Source organism: Capra hircus, chromosome 9, assembly GCF_001704415.2.
Source record: "Capra hircus breed San Clemente chromosome 9, ASM170441v1, whole genome shotgun sequence".
NCBI classification, from domain to species: domain Eukaryota; kingdom Metazoa; phylum Chordata; class Mammalia; order Artiodactyla; family Bovidae; genus Capra; species Capra hircus.
In genome coordinates, this window is record NC_030816.1 from 28,557,441 (window position 1) to 28,581,549 (window position 24,109).

The 24,109-nt window shown below is 40.9% G+C and overlaps 1 protein-coding gene across 3 annotated transcripts in view; it reads right to left on the minus strand.

Annotated features, from left to right (window-relative positions):
- Positions 1-24,109, minus strand: part of ARMC2 (armadillo repeat containing 2) — a 160,081-nt gene that overhangs the window by 70,470 nt on the left and 65,502 nt on the right. For all 3 annotated transcript variants that reach the window (XM_013966445.2, XM_018053095.1, XM_018053096.1), the window contains 5 exons: positions 19,131-19,207; positions 15,384-15,482; positions 9,495-9,670; positions 4,803-4,905; positions 3,314-3,537 (listed from right to left, as the gene is read on the minus strand). In XM_013966445.2, coding sequence (XP_013821899.2) covers positions 3,314-3,537; positions 4,803-4,905; positions 9,495-9,670; positions 15,384-15,482; positions 19,131-19,207 — 679 coding nt within the window. The remainder of the gene's footprint in view (positions 1-3,313; positions 3,538-4,802; positions 4,906-9,494; positions 9,671-15,383; positions 15,483-19,130; positions 19,208-24,109) is intronic.

Below are 24,109 nucleotides of genomic sequence, written 5' to 3' on the forward strand. Positions count from 1 at the left end.
TATACCCAACTGAATGTAGAATTCTAAAGAACAGCAAGGAGAGAAAAGAAGGCCTTCTTAAATGAACAATGCAAAGAAATAGAGGGAAACAACAGAATGGGAAAGACTAGAGATCTCTTCAAGAAAATTGGAGATATCAAGGGAACATTTCATGCAAAGATGGGCATGATAAAGGACAGAAACGGTAAGGACCTAACAGAAGCAGAAGAGATTAAGAAGAGGTGGCAAGAATATAGAGAAGAACTACACAAGAAAGGTATTGATGACTTGGATAACCACAATGGAGTGGTCACTCACCTAAAGCCAGACATCCTGAAGTTTGAAGTCAAGTGGGCCTTAAGAAGCATTACTATGAATAAAACTAGTGGAGGTGATAGAATTCTAGTTCAGTGATTTCAAATCCTAAAAAATGATGTTCTTCAAGTACTGCACTCAATATGCCAACAAATTCTGAAAACTCAGCAGTGGCCACAGGACTGGAAAAGGTCAGTTTTCATTCCAATCCCAAAGAAGGGCAAGGCCAAAGAATGTTCAAACTATTGTACGATTGCACACTTTCCACATGCTAGCAAGGTCGTGCTCAAAATGCTTCAAGTTAGGCTTCAGCAGTATATGAACCAAGAACTTCTAGATGTACCAGCTGGGTTTAGAAAAGGCAGAGGAACCAGAAATCAAATTGCCAACATTAACTGGATCATGGAGAAAGCAACGGAGTTTCAGAAAAATAACTACTTTTGTTTCATTGACTATACTAAAGCCACTAACTGTGTGGATCACAACAAACTCCAGCAAATTCTTAAAGAAACAGGACTACCAAGCCACCTTACCTGTCTCCTGAGAAGCCTGTATACAGGTCAAGAAGCAATGTTTAGAACTAGACACAGAACAACAGACTGGTTCAAAGTTGGGAAAGGAGTACAACATGGCTGTATATTGTCATCCTGCTTATTTAACTTCTATGCAGAATACATCCTGTAGAATGCTGGGCTGGATGACTCACATGCTGGAATCAAGGTTTCTGGGAGAAATATCAATAACCTCAGATATACAGATGATACCACTCTAATGGCAGAAAATGAAGAGGAACTAAAGAGCAGTGAGCAAACTCTGGGAAATAGATAGCATCATCAGACTCCATGGACATGAACGTGAGAAGACTCTGGGAGATACAGGAAGCCTGCGTGCTGCAGTCCATGGGGTCACAAAGAGTCAGATACAATTTAGTGACTGAGCAACAATGACTATATATAAATACATTTCTACACTTATTTCTAAATTTATAAATTATATATAAATGTATGTACATATATACAGCTGCCCTCGTATATTTCACATTTGCAGAGTCAGTCAACCATAGATGGTACACTGTATCCACGCATACAAGGACCAAGTATGCAACCTGACCACCTGTAGACTTTGGTATCTGGAGCAGGTCCTGGATTCAGTCCTCTGCAGCTACTGAGGGACAACTATATACTTATGAAAGAGCTTCCTAAAACAAAACAAGAATTCTAGAAGCTTTTATGGAAAAATTAAAAGCAGAGTACCTCAAGAGAAGAATGCTTGAAAATTTGAGGTATATTTTCACCACAGGATATTATGCTGCCAATAAAAAGAAAGTAAGTCTACAGAGTTTTTACTATGTATTGTTAAATGAAAAAAGAGACATGAATAGCATATTCCATTTTTGAAAACCTATGGGTGTATTAAAAGGCGCTGAGCAGCTGTGTCGTGTGGACTGGGAGGAGAAACGAGGAGGAAAGAGGGTGATGCAAATTAAGCAAAAGCAACTGTTAGAATGAAGTTCATGATCAAAAGCAAAAACTATACATATGTAAGTATATATAATACATATGCATGTAAAATGCATGGAAGAGTGGTTACTAAGAGTTGGAGGTACATTAGTTTGGGGTGAAAATAATTCAGGTGATTTTTGCACTCTTACTTTTTGCACTTTAACAAGAAACATAGTTATATAACCAAAATAACTATTTTCATTGAGGGAAAGTTTGAATAATGCAATAACACTGTCAGTATGAAAATGTTTCTTATTTAAGTCTTCCTAGCCAAAAGATGGCACATCCAGTAGAATATTTAATCATTCATAACATAAGGAGGTTTTCACAGTCTTTCAAAATGGAGACAGACCACAAAGTCCAAAATTAATAACATCTTAAAGGCAGGAGATAAAACTAACTTTTAACATGCCTTCCTGAAGGCTTCAAGCACTCAGTCCTTGATCAATCCCTATTAATTGACAAGGACATTTCAAGCCTCATAAATTATTACATCAAAGATACTATTAACTGATATTCAAATGTTATTAAAGAGTACAGTCTCATCTAAAGAATGGAGACCTGAAGCAGCTCCAATGAAAGTAATTCGACTATGAGATTTAATCTGCTACAGAAGTAATAAAACTGTAACACATACACATTTTTTTCTTCCTGCCCTGGTCATTCTAAATGGATCTGGCTTTGCTACCATCATTCCTGTAGTCTCTGGCCTATGTTTCATCTACGTATCCCCTCAACAGCTGTCCACTCAGTGTCATTAACTTCTGATCTTTATTGCAGATAAAAGATGCATGACAGGAGCTACCAGTGAGCAATCTCCAGCCTAGACCTGGCTTCAAAACTCTCAAGAGTTAGGGGCTCCCCTGGCAGCTCAGCGGTAAAGAATCCACCCGCTAATGTAGGAGACATTGGTTCCATTCCTGATTCGGGAGGATCCCACACGCCACGGAGCAACTAGGCCCGTGTGTGCGCTGCAACTACAGAGCCTGTGCTCTAGAGCCCTGGAACCACAACTATTGAGCCCTCCTGCCCTAGAGCTCGTGTTCTGCAACATGAGAGACCTCTGCAATGAAGAGTAGCCCCCACACGCCACAACGAGAGAAAAGCCCGCACAGCAACCAAGACCGAGCAGTCAAAAATAACAACAAATAAATAAAATTATAAAAAAGAAACTCTAAAAGTTCAAACTCTGCCTGTGAAAGTTCTGATTATAACATGCAGTTGAAGAGGTGCTAAGTATTCATCCTTCAGGCCTGCTCTCTCTGCAGGGTAGCAGCAATAGTTGTGCACATGCCGGAGACAACTGCATGTAAAAAGCCACAGAATAGCCTTTCCAGAGGAAACAGGCACACACAGGGCGGAGGTGGGGCTGGGACTGCCGCCCTGATCCCCGAGGCCAAGCACTCCCACCTGGCTGCGGTAACAGGCCACCTGTTACACCCACCTGGCATGTAAGTGATATTAGATAACATGTAAACTAATTTTACAAGTCTAAACCTTTCAAGTAAAATACTTACTTGGACTAACAAGTGGCCTGAATTAGGCAAACATGTCCCAGATTTCTTGGTGTTCTCATTTACTTGCTTTATCAGATTCATCAATATCTCAACAGCACCTTTGCCGATCATTTCATGAAGAAATTCTGGATTTCCAGAAATGAATTTGATGGTCCCCATGCAGTACAGGAGAGCTTCAGTGTTAGCTTGCAGGTCTTCACTTCTCAGGACCTCCAATAATGATTCTGTCAAAAAGATGAATTATTACAAATGTATGAGTAGAACCGCTGGAAACAGAGAGATTAAAGCACTTGTATGTGAACATCAAATACGATTTGTAAAATGTTAGCCAGGATCCACGTTCAAATGTTTGTTAAGAGTTACTCATAAGGCATAAAGAGGAAAGCTTATGAGACAAATCTCTGTAGTTTTAATGACAGCAAAAGATGGGATTATTAATACGTGAATAAAGTGTTCTTTTAACTGAATGCCATTTCTAGCCTCTTATTAACATTGGCTAACCTTTATTTTTGGTTACAGTTTATTACAGAATAACTAATAATTAAAGTAATCTAAGAGTTAAATTTCAACAAACCTTTAAGAACATACTGGCTGCTGTATGAATAGGAAGTTAATCAAGATAGGAACTTTAAAAAATATCTCAACCATAGAAAAGGATGCTTCAAATAAAACATCCACCCTTCCCTAAGACAACTTAAGAACATCCATCCAAATAACATACAAGTAGTAGCTTTTAGGATAATCCAGGCAGCTCTGATAAGGTTAATTATGCCTATCCCACATTAATTTTTCTTAATCAGTGTGATTATCTGTCAGAATCTTTATTTTTAATCTATTATTCTCAACAAGCTGATTCAGCATTATACATTTCTTTTCAGTACTGGCTTTGTTCCTGTCTGCTGGGATTTAAAAAAAAGATCATTTATCCTTAACAAAGGACTTAGAGTATTTTCCATGTTGTTGCCTTAGATCAACAGTACTAATCCATAAACGATTTCTGTTTAGGTAACTATTTAAGTATCTTAATTATTTAAGGATATATAAAGAGTTATATATTGTTAGCTAGGTAGTTAGGATGTATTACAATACCTACCCACACATTTGAAACATTTGACACACTTTGATGTCAATTTTCTACAACAGTTATATATGTCTTCCAAGTTAATTATCCCTACCATATCAAAACATTTTTTAGTAGATCCAAGACCAGGAAATAAATTTTTAAATAGGAAACACTTTGTAAAGTTACATATTGTTACTACAGGCATTTAAAAAAATAGCAGGGTATCCTCCTAGGCTCCAAAGGATATATTAAGTGAAACATGGAAAACACAGAGAAGGACAGAGAAAAAACAGGCATTACCTAACTTCTGCATATGATAAGAATGTAAAATATTCCAGCTACCATTAATTATAACTTTGCTCTCCAAACTTTTCATTCATATTCAAGTGTAACATTTGCTCAATGGCAGTACTGAATAATACTCACCCAGAATGCTGTCATTTCGAATCAGAGAATCATTCTTCTCACTTCTGCTAATTTTAAATATAAGTTTGCAAACATTAAGAAGATTCTTTCCACTCACTTTAAGCTGCAGAGAAAGAAGTCACATTACCATTACAGAAGGAGATAAAGACATGCTGTAATTTTTCAACACGAACATCTAATTTAGAAAGTGCAGCAAGAGTGTGTCTAAAACATAAAAAGGTCTAAAGAAATCAACTTTCAAAAGTTTTGGCCACATATTTGCCAACTATGGTATCTAATTAACTCACAGTAAATACAACATAAATGATATTTAGAGTAAGCACATTTTAATGATAAGCATTTATTTCTTATTTCATAAAGCCTTGTGCTTCTATGTGAAATTATTACTTTTTAAAGAATATTTGAGGAAAAAGAAAGGGCTGATGTTGATAAATTTAATTAAATGGAGTAACTACTTTTCAAAATAAAGGAAGATGAATACTAAAATTTCAGATTAAACTAACCTAGAAAAGAACACATCGTGGAGGTGAAGGAGAGAAAAGAAAGTGGGAAAGTAAAATTCTATTTATCATTTGTATAAAATAAAATGAAAAAGTAATACTTTTGATTAGATAATACATATGTATTTATTATTTAAGCCTATTTCTGAAATGCTTTGAGATAATCACAAGTAACATTCAAAGGTTAAAATTACCTTCTAAATCACAGAAAAATATTCAAGTAAATTAAGCAATAAGGAAGTACACTCTTAAAAAAATAGTCTAGGAGGACTGAGTCAAATGGTGAAAATGAGCTGCATACTTACGTAAAGTAGTAAAAATTAAAATTAAAAATCCTAAATGTCCACTATTTGGGAACAGCTTAATAAACTGGAACATCAATACAATTCATGTTAAACAGTCACAAAAGTATAATTGAACACTATGCATAAAAAGACATCTATAATCTACTGTAAGATGGAAATACTGTGCGCCTTCGTTGCAAGAATGTAAAATATGTTTGTAGGAATGAGGTCATCCAAACAAACATATCTGTATGAAAACGATGACATGTGGTTCATTATTTTATCATTAAAAAGTATCCTTAAAATTATCTTCAACATTGTTTACTAATGAGTCTTCACTTAGTTAAAAAGACAAAGATAATGGAATTTGTCATTCGGTGTTTGATTCACAAATATTAATGAGCTCTTGTTGTCTACCAGGCACTGTGCTGTTCCCTGTTGTTCAGTCACTAAGTTGTGTCCAACTCTTTGCGACCCCATGGACTGTAGCCCACCAGGCTCCTCTTTCATGGGATTCTCCAGGCAACAATACTGGAGTGGGTTGCCATTTCCTTCTCCAGCTGTTCCCTGTAGGAAATACCACGGTAAGTGTGGTTGGCCCTGAGCTGGAGAGGAAGGGAGAGGCGAGTACTGTCCATGAAGCATTATCCATTATCTGCCTGCCCCCCTGCTCTGGCCCTTTTCATGACATCTCATAGCTAACCCTGCAGATTAGGTTTCCTTGTTTCATTTTACAATCACAGAGTCTGCTCCTCAGACGGGTCATGTCATCTCATCTCAGTATCAGCTGAGTATGTATTAGAAATGCATGATCTCAGGTCCCAGAAGCCCTACTGAACCAGAATGTGCCTTTTACACCTTTGCCAGGGGATTGAGTGCACGTTCAAGTCTGAGAAGCTCTGTTGTGGAAGCCTCATTAACTGTCACACGGGCAGAATGGAAATTTCCTCTGTTCGCAGGATGAAAAGAGGAAATGGAAACTTTAAAAAAACATTTTTTTTAATGATTAGTATTTTTAAATTGTTTAAAAACCCAGAAAAAAAAAAAAGTGACTAGAGAGAAAAAAAATCTGTATCAAGGGAAATACATTGCCCTTTATATCTGGAAATATACTTTAATCTGCTGGCAATCTTCCACTACCTTATGAGCCTTTGAGGTCAAAACCATGGTTTATTACTGTGTGTGTGGAAGGTACCCTGTGCTATGTATTCAATCAAATTTGTTGAATAAATGAATGAATACAACTAACCTCACTCCCAAGTCTTACATTTTTAGTAAAAAGTGGCAGAGGACAAATAAACCAAAACACCTAGTATCAGAGTTTTCATTAAAAAAAAAAAATCCCAACAAACCAACGTTTCCAGGCCTGCTGTAAGGTTGCTGCTGCTGCAAGGTTAGTTTACATTCACAGCATTTTACTATACCTTCTCTTTTGGAAACTGTAAAATTATGACTCTGAGACAGTAAAACATTGTATGTGAGGAATGTAGACTACTCTGTGTAAAACAGCACTTCCTCCCAAAGCGGGCCATTCCCTTTACTCTGCTTTATTTTCTTCTCACAGTGGCCATCAGCCCCGTTGGCACTTCAAGTGTTTACTCTCTGTTTCTGCTGCCACATGGTCGGCCTGGAGGGCAGCGGTTATTTTATTCATTTTATTCCCAGTGTCAAGAATCCCTGGTGCCAAGTGGGTTCCTGCAGTGGGGCAGTTTACTTTTATGTTAAACACAGTAGTTTACTTGATTTAAAGCAAATTTGGAAAATTAAAGGGAAGTTTAAAAATCACTCATAACACTGCCACTATATATAATCACTGCTGACTTTTCTGTTCCCCCTTGTATAGGGCGCTAGATTGTCTTCCTTTTCTGAATATAGTTGCATTCACACATTGCATGTATGTCTGTACTCTTAAAAAAAAAATGTCATAAAATAGACAGATACATTTTTGTAAGCTTTTCTGATACAAAAGTTAAAATGAAAGTGGCTGTCTGGCTGGCTGGCTGGCTGTCTGTCCCACTTAACCAAAAATGCAAGAAACCTGAACTAACAGTATACTCATTGTATTTTTTAAAACTACAAATAACTTTAAATGTTTGAATTATAATAGTCAACTGGTAGATAAAGTCAATATTAGCAGAAAGAAGAGGCTATTACAAAATTTTAGTACTATTTATCTTCAGCTTTTTTGTCAATTTTTTTTCTTTCAACAGCTTTTTCTGTCTTTTAATTTACATAGAACCCCATCACCAAGGTCTAAGGGAAGCAATGCCTTGCCCACAGTATTATAGAAGACTCTGGTGGCAGATGGGAAGTTGGACTTGTTGGCCTTGAAGGTTGTTCCTGACCTTGAGGTTCCACAGTCAAGCAGAAGGGACAGCCTACCCACCTCTGCACTCTGGACCGTAGCCTGGAGGAGTCTTGCCCCTGATTCAGCAAGGCAGTCAGTGTCACAGAAAGGGCTTTATCTAAACATGTTTCATTCAGAATCTGTTCACTGCCTGGCAGATCACTTACCCTTTTGCCCTAAAGTAGTTAAATTGTGCCATGTATATAATTAATTTGAATGGCACCTTTAATAACCAAGATGATATTTTCTCTGCAGAGTATTAACAAATTCATGGCATTTTCCTTTCTCTATTTATTTTTGGCTTGCTACAGAGCACAATGTCTCAGATCCTTATGAGACCAAGGCAGTCCCTGGGCAGCTGGTTGCTTGGGTCCTGCCCAGGTCAGCTATACCAAGAGAGCCTTCCAGTCTCACACTGGGGCTCTCCTGGGCCAGGAGGGGCCCCAAATCAAGGGCCAGAGAAGAAACTGGGCAGGCATGCAGTCACCTTTTCATCTCTACTTATTACTTCTGACTGTACATCCTCCCTGTGCCTTTTCTTTCTCACTAAAGCTGACTGATCAATTATCACCAATGAGAGGGGATTAACCTACTACTAAAATCACTATTTCAAAGAAATGTTGCTTTCTGCATCACATATAATATCACCGTTTTTACAAAGATGGTGAACAGTTTAGGGTGGCAGCTAAATAAGAATGCACCCCCTCCAAAGCTGCAGAGAATATGTAAGGACTTTATGAAAGACTTCGAAATAAGGAACAGTGGGCACCCTCGCTAAGCCATCACTAAGTACCAATGCTCACATTCACTGTGTACTCTAAGATTTTAAATTATATGAATTACGGGTTTTAACATAATAGCTTTTATTTTTCTGAAACCAGGTAAATAAAGCTTCATTCATTTGTTTTAGCAACTCTCTTAGAACATTCTATAATAATTGTGTCTTATCTTTTGGTTCCAACTGTTTATGGCTGTGACCACAAAGGGCTGCACTCAAACAATGATATCATTTTGCTTGAGACAGTTTTATTTGGTGTCTGGCCTTTTCTCTAACACCTCACAGAAGCTTTCTATGACCACCTTTCCATGACCACAGAGCAGCTGGTTCTCTGTTTCATGCGGCCTCATAAAGCACCTGGCCACTATGTCCACAGCCCAAGTTATCTGAAGTTATTTATTAAACCATGTGACAGAAGCACCAAGCACCCAACAGAAACCATAGGGCAGAAACCGCAGTCTGCACTCTCTGATACTGATCTTCAGTCAAGTTACTTGAGTTTCTGTTTTGAATGTGTTTGCCTATTTTTAAGAGAAAAAAAAAAATTGCCACAATCCACATGTGAGCGATTATTTGTTTGAACATTTTCTCTGTACTCAGCCTTATTTCCTTGGTACTTTCTGATCAGATTCTGGGATGTTAGTTCACCACCTCAATTCTGTTTTCAAGATTCTAAATGAACACATTGCATTTCTAATCTTCTTTGTAATGTTTTACAAACAAAGCATTTAACAGAACTTGTACATGCTACAGTCTATGAGACCAGAGAAAAGAAAAACTTACTGCTAGAATAATTTTTGCAAGTTTAAGGCTCAGCAAGTCGGAGCCAACATCAACTAGTTTATACAGGGTCTTCAGGAGAACACTTCTTCTCTTAAATTTATTTCCAAGCATGTTTCCTTCCTCTAAAGCATGATGAAGTTGTGTGCAAGCAGCACAGACCATTTCAATGTTTTCTTCTGTTGGGGCAAAGAGAGTAAAGCAGAACTTACTCACTGAGGTCAAGTTTTCGAGTATGTCAAACACAGACAGGGTATGCAAAAACCCATAATTACCTCCCTGAACATCTTCCAATTCCTGAACTATGTTGTTTGCTTCCTCTTTTCATTTCCATCTATCTGATTTTTTTTTCCATTTTGTTGCTCCATTTCCTACCATGTTGACTTCTTTACTAATCAGTTAGCTTATCTAGAACACACAGTCTTTCGGGGAGTGTATTGAGGAGGGGAACTCCCGATTTCACTGGCTCTCCTTTATTCCTGATGCCCGCTACCCACCAGGGCTCTGCTCAGGGCCCTGGAAGCTTCTGCTTTGCATCTCCACCTTCACCCCTCTGTCACACAGTTCCAAGGGCCCAGAATGTTTTCCTTACCTTCATCCCTACTGATTTTGGTCCTTCAAGGCCCTGTTTATGTTCTGGCTCCTCCAGAAAAGGTATACAATGCCACATTCAACAAATACTATTTTTCACACATATATGTATGCTGTTCATTTTGCATGCTAGTAAGGTTATGCTCAAAATCCTTCAAGCTAGGCTTCAGCAGTATGTGAATCGAGAACTTCCAGATGTACAAGATGGGTTTAGAAAAGACAGAAGAACCAGAGATCAAACTGCCAACATTTGTTGGATCACAGAGAAAGCAAGGGAATTCTACTTCTGCTTCTTTGACTACACTAAAGCCTTTGACTGTGTGGAAAATTATTAAAGAGATGGGAATATCAGACCACCTTACCTATCTCCTGAGAAACCTGTAGGTGGGTCAAGAAGCAACAGTTAGAACTGGACATGGAAAAACTGACAGGTTCAAAATTGGGAAAGGAGTACATCAAGGCTGTATTTATCACCCTGCTTATTTAACTTACAAGCAGAGTAATCATGTGAAATGCCTGACTGGATGAATCACAAGCTGGAATCAAGATTGCTGGGAGAAACATCAACCTCAGATATGCAAATGATACCACTCTAATGGCAGAAAGCAAAGAGGACCTAAAGAGCATCTTGGTGAAGGTGAAAGAGGAGAGTGAAAAAGCTGGCTGAAAACTCAACATTCAAAAAATTAAGATCATGGCACCTGGTCCCATCACTTCATGTAAAATAGATGGGGGAAAAGTGGAAACAGTGACACATTTTATTTTCTTGGGCTCCCAAATCACTGCAGATGGTGATCATAGCCATGAAGTTAAAAGATGCTTGCTCCTTGGAAGAAAAGCTATGACAAACTTAGCATATTTAAAAGCAGAGATATCATTTTGTTGACAAAGGTCCATACAGCCAAAGTTTGGTTTTTCCAGTAGTCATGTATGGATGTGAGAGTTGGACCCTAAAGAAGGCTGAACACCAAAGAATTGATGCTTTTGAACTGTGGTACTGGAGAAGACTCTTGAGAGTCCCTTAGACTACAAGATCACATCAGTCAATCCTAAAGGCAATCAACCCTGGATATTCATTGGAAGGACTGATGCTGAAGCTGAAATTCCAATACTTTGGCCACCTGATTCAAAGAGCTGACTCACTGGAAAAGATCCTGAGGCTGGGAAAGATTGAAGGCAAAAGGATAAGAGAGCAGCAGAGGATGAGATGGTTAGATAGAATCACCAATTCAATGGATATGAATCTGAGCAAACTCTGGAAGATAGTGAAGGATAGGGAAGCCTGATGTGCTATATCATTCATGGGGTCACAAAGAGTCAGATATGACTTAGCAACTGAACAACAACAACAAATGCATGCTGTGTTACATGCCCAGTGCCCAGGGATACGCGGAGTAGGAACCGTGCCTTAGACATCTCTGTACCAACGGTGCACAGTACAGGGAGAATACTGTATTGATAGTCTGTAACACAGTTTAATGCAGATTCACTTTCTATTAATAATATGCCTAGTGATGAAAACAATGATCAATATCTTCCTACGAGAATAACGCTCATTATCTGAGAAAAGAAGGCGCAAGTGGAACAAAATTTCAAAATGTCACCATGTCCACCATTATTTGGAGGTGAGTATTAGCAACTTTAGTTAAATGAAAGTTGCTCGGTCATGCCCGACTCTTTGTGACCCCATGGACTATACAGTAAGGCCATGGAATTTTCCAGGCCAGAGTACTGGAGTGGGTAGTCTTTCTCTTCTGCAGGGGATCTTCCCAACCCAGGAATCCAACCCAGGTCTCCCACATTGCAGGCAGATTCTTTATGAGCTGAACCACAAGGGAAGCCCAAGAATACTGGAGTGGATAGCCTGTCCCTTCTCCAGGGGATCTTCCCGACCCAGGAATCGTACCAGGGTCCCCGGGATTGCAGGCGGATTCTTTACCAACGGAGCTATCAGGGAAGTCCCAAGTATTAGCAAAGAAGATAATATATAAAAAAGTAGACTTTAGTTAGGAAGCAGGGAAGCGCTTCATTTTATTAGAATTCTGAGGAAAACAATTTTTGAAAGTGGTAGCCATACCAAAAGTCATACTTGGAAGAAAAGCAGCACACACGAGGGGAAATGCAAGGATCCAAGGTATAAGACGTCCAGCTGCAAAATATTATCTCTGATAGATTTCGTCACAAAATTTAAAAGTAGGAAACCAATCTTAAATAAATACCATAATGTGCTCTTGAAAGCCCGCATAGAGGAAGTGTGCGCCTGCAGAAGGAAATGACTCAGGCCATTTTTAGCTCTTTTCAACAATAACATCTAAGAAAAAATTTTAAACCTCAATAGCTAAGTAACCTTCCATGCCTTTCAGTTAAGCACTTAAATAAAATGAATTGATGGGAAATGACTGAGACTAACTTTAAATAAAAGGAAAAAAACTGAGTTCTATTGTAAGAAAAATACTTTTGTGTTGTTGTTTCATTCTTCTGTTACTGGCAGTTTCTTCACAAACCCCAATTCCAGGCTGCAGGCTACTCTGTGGCAGTGGGTAGACGTCAAGGTATTTTTCTAATACTTCCCTCCACACACTCTTCAGCCTGCTGGGTTCTACTCAAGAGTAGCTGTTTTAGCTTAAAAGAAATTAAAAAGGAAGGCACCAGGGTCAAATTTTAAACTACTAATCAAAATACCTCTTTCTACTGGTTGGTTTATTATATCTGCCAAGTAGGCTCAAAAAGACAGCTTGAACCTAAAAGCAATCAAGATCCTCAAGGGACTAAAGCTACTGGGTGAAAGTTTGATGAGTAATAGAAAGCAAGGTAGACTCTGCAGTAACTGTAACTTTTCCCCATAAGAGAACTATTAATTACAAAGGGAAAAATAGTAACTTTACATTGAAAAATCATGCAGACACCACCTTCCCCAAGTGATCAAAGTCCACATCACCAGTAATGGACCAACTCAGCATCCCATGCCTCCTGATAATGATATACCCAGGAAGGACACAGCACCACTCAGGCTACACGCCTGCCCACGTGCCTAACCGCCATCAAATGGTGAGAGAGTACCAGACAAACTCAGTATGTGGAGGCAGTCTACGCAATAACTGGCCTGTGCCCAAGTGCATCAAGATCATGAAAGGGACGTGACAAGTGACTGTACTCAGGATTTTCCTTTCCTATGAACAAAATCATTAGGATAGCTGGCAAAATCTAAATTGGGTTTGCATAGTGTTGTATGGTGATTTCCAGATACGTAATAGAATGCTCTTACTTCTAAAACTACTTGCCAGGGTACTTAGGAATACGGGGTGTCATAATGGCAAGTTGTTCTCAAATGGTTCGAAAAATGGGAAAAATGTGTGTGTGTTGAGTAGGGGGTGTATAGAGAAAAAGAGAGCAAGAGGGAGAGAGGGAGGAAGGGGGAGAGAGAATTATAAGGCAAATATGGTAAAATGTTAGTATTTTTGGAATCTGGGGGAAGAGTATACAGGATTTTTTTGCACTATTCTTGCAACTTTTCTGTAAGTCTGAAGTTATGTCACAAAAGGAAAAAAAGGAGAGAGAAACAAAAAGGAATCTCAAAGGGTCAAGTAACCTGTGTTGGTTTGAATTCGCAGATGTAGAACCCGTGGAGGGCCGGCTGCTGCTGCTAAATCGTTTCAGTCGTGTCCAACTCTGTGCAACCCCATAGACGGCCTCCTACCAGGCTCCTCCGTCCCTGGGATTCTCCAGGCAAGAACACTGGAGTGGGTTGCCATTTCCTTCTCCAGTGCATGAAAGTGAAAAGTGAAAGTGAAGTCGCTCAGTCATGTCCAACTCTTAGTGACCTCATGGACTGCAGCCTACCAGGCTCCTCTGTCCATGGGATTTTCCAGGCAAGAGTACTGGAGTGGGGTGCCATTGCCTTCTCTGACAATACCATTTTATACACAGGACTTGCGTATCCACAGATCTTGGTGTTCTCAGGGGTCCTAGAACCAATACCCTGTGGCAAAACTGCCACCGTTTGCTGTTTTTCAATTTGTCTGTGGAAGAGAGACCATTCTTCAGGGTTTAGTCATCCCCTGAGAAGGGAGATTCATCTACATTTCGAATGCCAAACTCCTCAATCTTCTTTGTGGTGACAGAGCCCTCTTAAAATCCTTCCAGCTGAAGACTTTCTCCAAGACAGGCCTCTGTGCTGCTAGTCACCTGCCCTGCGGTGCTTTCCTCTTTACCACCAAGCACCCCCAGAGAGCCCAGGATGGGTGAGGCCATTCGAACCTTCAAGGAAGTAGGTCTTTTGCACAGCTTTCCTGGTGGGCTGGTGGCCAGGACTCATTTACCCTGCTTCTCCTAGGGTTTCTTCCTGTGGCTACCATGCTGGTTTGCTCATCCAAGGGACACTGGTTCCACAGTTGCTAGTGAGGGCCTCATGCGTGCTGTGGGCCAGGACTGCAGCTCCAGAGGAGCCCGTTTCAACTTCAGAAGTGGAATCCCTGAAGAGCAGCAAAGGGGTAGAAAGCAGGAGCAGGGGCGTTTCCCTGCCAAGCTTTCCACAGGTCACCTTGGCAGAGGCCCATGGGTTGCAGGCCTTCACTGCCGGGGCGTTCCAGAGTTCAAGGGCGGGGCACATCCAAGCCCACTTCTCTCTCTTAGTGGCATCCCCAACAACCATGTTCAACCTTTGGAAAACTGGATATACAGCCTTCCCTCAGGAGCCACAGGGTATTGGTTCTAGGACCCCTGAGTATACCAAAATCCACGGATGCACAAGCCCTGTGTATAAAATGGTACTGTATAGTTGGCCGCCCACATCCGCAGGTTCTACATCTGCGAATTCAAACCAACACAGAATAAAATTCCATTTATGGCTGGCTGAATCCGTGGATGTGCAGCCTGAAGCTATGGAGGGCCAACTGTATACACTTGGATCTAGAAAGCCATGGGCATACCTGCCAAGGATGTCGATCTGTGAGACTTGGCCAGCGTTTCAGAGGACTGAAATTTATTTTAATTTTGCACTGTCATTCATGAACTACCACTCCAGAGAGTTTGAACTGGCATTTCCTTGGGCAGAAGCAGTGGTAATTTATATTCTAAAGGGACTTTTAGAAGTAGGTTCTCTTGCGGTATTTAAAGTATAATTTTAAAATTAGGTTTACATGTAATATTGAATACATACACTACTAGGTAAATAGATGATTTTACTTGTTTCTGAACAAGTTCACAGAAATGACAAATATTACTGAAAATATCAGGGCAATGGGGAACATATAAATAACTGGAGATATTTTCGATCTAAAGCGACTTCTTTTTTTTTTTTACCTTTTTCTAAGTCATGCAAAATGGGTACAATCCTTGTATTCCAAAATACTTCATCTACTTCTATTTCTGTATTCTTTTCTTGCAAGTCAGCTTTTGAGCCTGCAACAGAAAAACAGAACAAGAGAAAGAGCCGTGAAAAAGGGGTTACAACTAGAACACTGCCGATGAGAGTTCGTTACCCGTCCCTAAAATTAATGAACTCTGGAATTACATTACACTTTGTCCCCCCAACCCAACTGATTCTAATGAGAATTACACGTCTTCTAATCAAATCAAATTAAACTCAGTAAAGACCATGTAAAGAAATCATAACTTTAAACTCCGAGGCACTCTGGAGTTCTGGCTTGTTTCTGCTTGTTCGTTTTTTCTTTTTAAACATCCCTCTATAACATAAAATAAATAGAAAACTATAGATATGTAAAGAACAAGGATTTTGAAAATGTTTTAATGGAAAATTTTCTGAGAGGGAGGCCTGCAGGGACTTTCTCTCCTACAGAAAATAGAATGTTCACAGTATTGTGGGGCCAGGGCTTCTCACACCAGTGGTTTTGTGTGGGGCAACAGGAAGCCTGAGCTCTGGGTGCTGACAGACCTCAGTTCAAATCCCAGCTCCGTTACTGATGCACTGGGTGATGGGGGTCTGGTTTCTTATCCTGTCTGAGCCTCATCAGCAAAACCGAGATTAAAATATTTGCCTTCAGGGTTATGAGAATTCAAAGACACGATGTAAGCAAAGCTCTGAGCCCAGTGCCTAGCATCTAAAAGCACTCAGTCAGCATGGTTTCACTTCCCTGGTTAAAAAAAACCAATAAAGAGGTCATCCCTGTCTGAAGTGTATCAGGCTGTGTGTTATCACCAGATCACCGAGAGAGAGGCAGCTGTGGACGATTTAGAACTCCCATAGATGGTGTACTTTAGATCCAACAGGTCTGCATTTTTGTCACAACACTCTCAGGAGGTCCCCACATTGTCATTATTTTCCAGATGAAGAGAGAAGGGCTCAGGGTTATTAAGTAACCTGGCCAAGGTCACAGAGCTCCACTGCATTGCACTTGACCTCTTTGGGGGCTATTCTGCCCTGAAGCAAATTGGCAAACTAAAAGATAACTTCAGGGAGAAATGTAAATCATATTAGAAACTGCAAATCATGATTACATTTCACACAGGCAAGATCTCAAGGTCTAAAACAAAGACTGTCTAGCCGGGGGTAGGGGGTGGGGGCTGCCGGGCCAGACACTCGGAAGCAGAGATACAGACAAAATCCATAGCCTTCCTCCTCTGACGGCCTCTCCCTGAGGCCCTCAGGCTTTCCAGGTGGCTCTAGTGGTAAAGAACCTGTCTGCCAATGTAGGAGACATGAGAGATGCGGGTTTGATCCCTGGGTCGGGAAGATCCCTTGGAGGAGGGCATGGCCGCCCACTCCAGTATTCTTGCCTGGAGAATCCCATGGACAGAGGAGCCTGGAGGGCTGTAGCCCATGGACCTCAAAGAGCCAGACATGACTGAAGCGACTCAGCACAGGCACACATGGTGCTCACACTGCTTCACACATCACTGCCAGCACGGTCTTCTGAGGCAGCACCCTGCAGCAAAACATGTGACTATAACACACTAAAGAAACAAAAACGAGAACTGGACTCCCACCAGCGCAGGTCAGGCACTGTCACTAAATGAGTTCGTACAGTATCTCAGCTCTCAGAGCTCCCGAGGTTTAGGAGCTGCAGGAAAAGGACTGCAGACCACCACCTCCATCTTCTGGCTCATTACTCTTACAAATCTTCCCTGACACTGATAAATCACGGATATGGATCCTAAAAGTAAACACGACTATTCAAGCTGTATAAACAACATAGTTGCTCATATTCCCAGGTGTCGGACACACTCAAAGTCCAAAGTATGAGAAATAAAATCAACATACATCAAGGCAAGGGGAAAGCCCAGAGATAAGAAGCCAGACAAATAATATAATAGACAATCATCCATGACAAACTTAAACTTATTAGAAATACAGACGTCAATGAGTCCAAATTTCACTGATTTCAGTTGAAATCAGTTTTTTTTTTTTTTTTTTTACCTTCTATGCGGTATGCTCTCTTAAGCAGAACCACTCTGTGAGAAACCACAATTATCAAACCATTTGTCAGGACAAACAAAATTGATAACATGTTCACCCCAGGAAGAGCCGAATTACAGGGGTGAGCCAGAAATCACAGAGCAGTTTGTTTAACCTTTGGAAAGGAAAGGCCCTCACAGGCCCTTCCGAGTGCTTCTGAGACTTGTTTCTTCTCAGAACAGAAGTTAGCCAGACACTGTGGCGTAAGAGTTTGCTTTCAACCCTCTCCCAGGAACCCCCGTGTGAGCTGGGGTGTCCAGCCATGGCCTTTCCCCTCACGCACCTCCTCCAACTCTGCTCTCCAAAGAAATCTCATTTTATACGCTAACCCAGCTCCTACCCTAGAAACGGAAGCCTGGAGTCATGTGATCACTTTTTAAGATTGCCAGATGATAAATAAATAGAGTTTGTCTCCGTCTTGGGCAACAACCTAACATTCTAGAGAGCACTTTCATCTAGGTTCACACTTCGCTAAATATAAAAATTGTGATTCAACAGGAAATTGGGTAAGTCAAGCAGAAATTTCAGCATGTTTTTTTGAAGATTTTGCTGTCTCAGTGGTTACAGTTCTTCACCACAGCTTTTGAGTTCGGGACACAAAAACTTGACACAATGTTTATTGGCTGCTGGTTTTAGCATGCACATGTAAGATGCTTAGCAACAATGCTGACTGGGAAATCAGTCTAAGATTTTCCTGACTACTACAGAAATTCCTGCTGGTCACAAAAGTCATTTTACTGATAAGAAATTTGTTTGGAAGATAAGAAAATATTTTTTGAATTATTAGCTTGGTTGCATAAAAGTTCATGTGCACCAAAATATTATACGAAGAAGGTAATGAACACCTGTGTGTCCACAAATAGTCTGGTCAATATTAACTGTGTTTTCATTTTCTTCATTTCAAAGAAATAAACATTATAGATATTGTTAATGCCCTCTGTGTACCTCCCCCAACCATCCCCCTCCCCAAGGGTTACCACCACGCTAAACTGAATGGTTATTTTTATCACATTTACCACATAGATCTGTATCCATAACAACACATGCCTTTGTTTTTTAGCAGCTTAATTTTTTCATGTGATGTTATGTTTATATTCATTTCATTCAATATTATAAATGTACTCCAGTTCATTTTTCTAACTGCTATATCCCATTGCACGAATATATTCTGTAGCATTTCTAGCCCATGATTTACATTGTTACATATTTTCTCAGTTTTAAAGCCTCAAAGGGCTGGTTTGATGCAGCTAATTTGGTGTCATTTAAGTAAGCCATGATTTTGACTCCTTTTCAATCAACTTAAGAACTGTGTGGTCACGTTTTGCAACCTTCCAAATGCTTCTACAAAATAATTTCTGTGCAGTCATCAGTGCAGAATTATAAAATCATTTCTGTGTAGACTATAACCTATAGATGCTTGAGGTGCTGGAGTCGAGTAAGGGTAAAGCGCTAAGACTGTTGTGAAAATAATAAAAATTTATAAAAATAAATGCTGATGTGTGACCAAGCTGGCTAAAGTTCCTGGAAATTTCGGAGTGAGGCAACATCAGACATCTTTAAAGCAAAAGATTATCCTACAGATGGAGATGCTGAGGACAAGATGCTGGGGACCTCTAAGAACACAGGAGCCTCACCTGCTCTGATGTCCAGCCTGCTCTGGTCTGGGCTGCGGGAGCTTGAGGAGGCCCTCGGACGCCTCTTCCCCTGGTCTCTGTGAGGAAGATGAATACACACAGCACTCAGCACAAAAGCCAAAGCAGTTCTTTCTGTGTTAAGAGTAGGCTAAATATGATTTCTGAAGAAACCACAGAGAATTGCTTATGAAATGGAGTTTGGTGCTCTTACTACCTCATTTTAATCAACCTCTGATTTTCAGCTGAGACTTACCTTTTAAAGACAAGTCAGATTTGCCTTACAATACGAAACACAGTTACTAGAAACAACAACAAAATAAATCCAAAGTTTGCTTTGCAAACCACAAAAAAACTGATGAAGGATCTATACCACAAGAGGTCACTGTTACAATAAGAAAGAACTCGGCTGTGCTTGAATCAAAACAGCCTAGCATTCAGGAGACCTCTTTCTCTCACACTCTGGTGCACTCGTGCTGCCGATCAGAAAACTGTTCCCAGTTAGATCAGATGTGCCCAGGAATCACCCAGGGGCGTCAGATCTGGAACCCAGGTTTCATAAAGTCCAATTCACTGCTCTTTCCACCAAATTGCTATGTCTCCAATCTCTATTTGAAAATTAATAGTCCATGAAAAAAATTTTAAAGAAATATTTGAAATGCTAAAAAATAGAAAATAAATTCAGGCAGTCCCCAGATAACAAGTATTTTGCACTTCAGATGAAAATTTGGTGGCTGACCAACAGCAGAATTTTATGCTTAGATTTTGTTTGGAAGGTTATATATAATGTAGAAATGGTCTATGAAGGACATAACTTCTCTTTAGCTAGAGCTGATGCTTAAAGTACTTACTTTTAAATATCTGTACAAAATTCCAAGGTTAAAAAAAAAAACACAAAACACTGAGAGATTAATAGTGCAAGTTTTACGACAAAATTTCATTTTTATCATCAGATATAATATTTGCCACAAAAATCATAAATGCACACACATGTGGCCATGGTCAGCCATAAGCATCCGTATGTCTGTCTGTCCACTGCTCCTGCTGCCGCTGGGGTAAGATTCCCAGTGAACGTTCAGTGCTGTGTCTTGGCCCCTGGCCTTGACTGCTGCCCAAGGATTAGTTTCTCCAAATATCATTTTTTCCGTAAACATTTCTTTTTAAAAAACACTGGATTTAACATTTCCTCTTATAGTGCAATAGAGAAAAGATCAAGTTACTCTTCCCAGAGTCTGATTATTTAATGCTCCAAAACAATTGCTTTATGCTTATACATAGCAACAAAGCAACAGATCTGGTAGCAAGAAGTCCTGGTCAGTCAAAGAAAGAAATGGGGATGGAATCCTTTTCGTCAACACTCAAGAGTAGAGATCCAAATGGAGATCTCAATGAAGACAGAAATAAAGGAAATAAATCCTATGAAAAGGCAAAATACCAAAACTTTGGCAGGGTGTAAGGCCAAATACGTTCCCAGACTCAGCACTCCTAGAAATAAGAAGAAAATCTGAGGACCATAGAGGCAAGCCTTTCTTTTCATCATTGTCCTAACAGCTGCTGAAGTCAAGCAGGATAGTTTGCACCTAACGGCCTCCCAAGTCCCTGATCCCTCCTCCCTGAGGACATGGCCATGACAAGGCTGCCCCCCTAAATACCACATTTGTGTGTCCCCACTTGGGGGGATGCTTAAGAAGGGTCTTGCTTATCAACCATCAAACCTTGACAGTGTTGGATCCTACTGGTTCTCAAGAAGAGCTCAGGGTTGAAAGTGAAATTGTTGGTCACTCCATCCTGTCCGACTCTTTGCAACCCTATGGACTGTAGCCCACCAGGCTCCTCTATCCATGGGATTCTCCAGGCAAGAATATTGGCATCAGTAGCCATTGCCTCCTCCAGGAGATCTTCCCAACCCAGGGATCGAACCTGGGTATCCTGCACAGCAGGTAGAGCACAGGGTTGGCCTTGGCATCCATTAATCCTCTGTGTGATCTTCACGGTGCAGTGCTTGAGGGGGTGCAGGCTCTGGATCCAAAGTATCTGGGATCAAAGGGGTCCAAACCTTGCCTGCCACATGGCCTGTGCAAGTCACTGAACCTCTTGGCCTTGGTTTCCTTTTCTTAAAATGAGGGCTATGTTTCTACTTAGCACACTGACTGCTGTGTTTGAAGAACTTAATAAATTGTCAGTATTCTTTTGCTCTTTTGTTCTGAGTCAACAAACACTTGTCTGAGCAATCCAGTGGTGGGTGTTACTGTGATAAACAACATGTAAGGTGTTGCCCAGAAGATGTTCAAAACCTGCTTCAAGGAACCAAAGAAGCTTTTATTTAAATGGAAAACTCTAATGGAGTCTCTAATCAAATACTAGAATGAGAAATTCAGCAGGTTATAAGGACAAGAAAAGTGCTGAGGATGGAGTGATTACTGAGAGGGAGAAGTGGACCACAGGGTGGGACTTAAAGGAACAAAAGTCAAACCAACACATGACCACACTGCTCGCAGGAGGGGAACAGCATGAGCGAAGGTGAGGAGGAGTGGGAGAAGCCTGGTGGGTAGGGCGTGTGTGGGGAGTGACTGCACAGGGCCAGTAATTTAGGAATAAGTTTCTGCTGGGAGGTATTGGGGACAGCCACTTGAAACTTTGGGTTGAATAAACAGACCCAATTTGATGGTCAGTAAGGATCTGCCCAGAGAAGGCAGTGGCACCCCACTCCAGCACTCGTCTGGAAAATCCCATGGACGGAGGAGCCTGGTAGGCTGAAGTCCATGGGGTCGCTAAGAGTCGGGCACGACTGAGCGACTTCACTTTCGCTTTTCATTTTCATGCATTGGAGAAGGAAATGGCAACCCACTCCAGTATTCTTGCCTGGAGAATCCCAGGGACAGAGGAGCCTAGTAGGCTGCCGTCTATAGGGTCACACAGAGTTGGACACGGCTGAAGTGACTTAGCAGCAGCAGCAGCAAGGATCTGCCCTAGGTTCTTAAACAAGGAAATGATGAGATCTTAAGTTATGTGATGACAGTGGTATTTAGGAGACTTGGAGGGAGGTAACAAGGACTAATTCTTTGAGGGTGACGGTGGGACTGGAGAAGAAGGAACAAATTCAAGAGACTCTAAGTGAAAAGTCAGTAGGATTTGGTGGTTGATTCCAGGCTGGAGAAAGACAAGAAGGCAGATGCGGAGCAACAAGGACAGCAAGGCCACTATAACAGAAATGGGGAGGTCAAAGAGCAGCACAGTATGAGGAGTAAAGCAAGTTTGTGTTTTGCCAGGTTGAGTTTCTGACGATAAATGGATCGTTAGCAAAGGAGATGTGAAAATCAGGAAAGGAGCTCCGTTAAAGGTCAAAGCAATACACCAGGATGAGAAGCATCAGAACAGTGGCTCCAAGACCAGAATCTCAGGACATGGCCTTGTCTCAGACAGTCAGGGGTAAAGAACAGAAAGAGGAGAAGGAGTCCAAAGGAAGGAGAGAGATAACATATGCTCTCCCATGCGGTCCAGCATGTTGAGAAAGTGAGCATGATTAACAAGTCCAAGAAGATGAGGCTGGAGGAAGGACTTTCCAGTCTGGTGAGGGTGAATCTAACAGGGTTTCTGGGGCATAGTACAGCGTGTCTCTCACAGGGCGCATGAAGCAGGGATGGAGGCATCCAGAAAAGAAAATTCCCTCTCTGCTAAAGAAGAGAAGACTAGATGGCCTTGTACTCAAAGGAGAACTGTCTCGCTGTAACTTCTACCCACTGGTCCTGGTTCTTCTAATGAAACAAATCTTCATCCTTCTTCCTCTGGACAAACCTTCAGATATTCAGAAAATGTCATGATCAGCACTTCAGTTCATCTCCTATGGCTTAAATCCTATGGTTCTGCGACTTCTCTGGGTAAGTTTTTAACCGAAGCTTTGGCTTCCCTATCTGATATATGTGAAAGTGAAAAGTCAAAGCATTGTTCTCTCAGTCATGTCCAACTCTTTGTGACCCCGTGGACTGTAACCCACCAGGATCCTCTGTCCATGGAATTCTCCAGGCAAGAGTACTGGAGTGGGTTGTCATTTCCTTCCCCAGGGGTGGGGGTGGGGGGGGTCTTCCTGACTCAGGGATTGAACCCAGGTCTCCTGCATTGCAGGCAGATTCTTTACCGTCTGAGCCACCAGGCAATATATGAGGGGGTGGTAAATGATAGTGCCCCTCAAAGTAAGATCATTGTGAGGATTAAATGATGTGATGCGGAATCACTTAGCCCAGCTCTGGCACACAACAAGTACTCAGTTTTTACTGTTATCATGGCTGTATCAGTGATGCCATTAACAGACTCCAGTCCTTTCATCTGCTCCTCATATGATACGGTTTCAAATCACTTTACCAGCCTGTTCAGCTACTCTGAGAGTCAGTTTGTCTGGATTCCTTTTAAAGTCTGCAACCCAATGTTGAGCTAAAGGCGTGGCCTGAGGAGCAAAGAGAAGAGGTTCTAACTGATGCAGCCTAAAATTGCATGAACAGTCCTGGTGGTGACATCACGTCTTGTCTTGTCTTCCATATGCAGCTAAAGGCAGACTCCCCCATCTACACTGGACTCCTTCTCATTAAATTTCACAGTTATACTTGGCAAAGAGTTCCTGCCTATTAGATGTTTCTAGATCTTGATTCAGTCATCCAGTATAATTGTTCTGCTTCTCAGCTTTCTGTTTCATGCTGTTAAAGACCATAATTAGATTTTTTTGGAATATCTTCTGATGTACCAAGAATAAAACAATTCCAGAGAATATTCCTTAAAGCTCTTTTGTGAAATCCTTCTTAAAGCCAGAATAAGGCCATTTCACTGGGATATCTTCATCTACAAATAACAGAAACCTATTTCTGACTTAAATGGTACATGGAATTAATTGGCTTGTGCGAGTGCCAGGGGGAGGTTTCAGGTTTCAGGTGTGGTGTGATTGGGGCTTCAGCTCTTCCTGCAGTTCTCCCAGCTCTGCCCTTCCTCTGCTT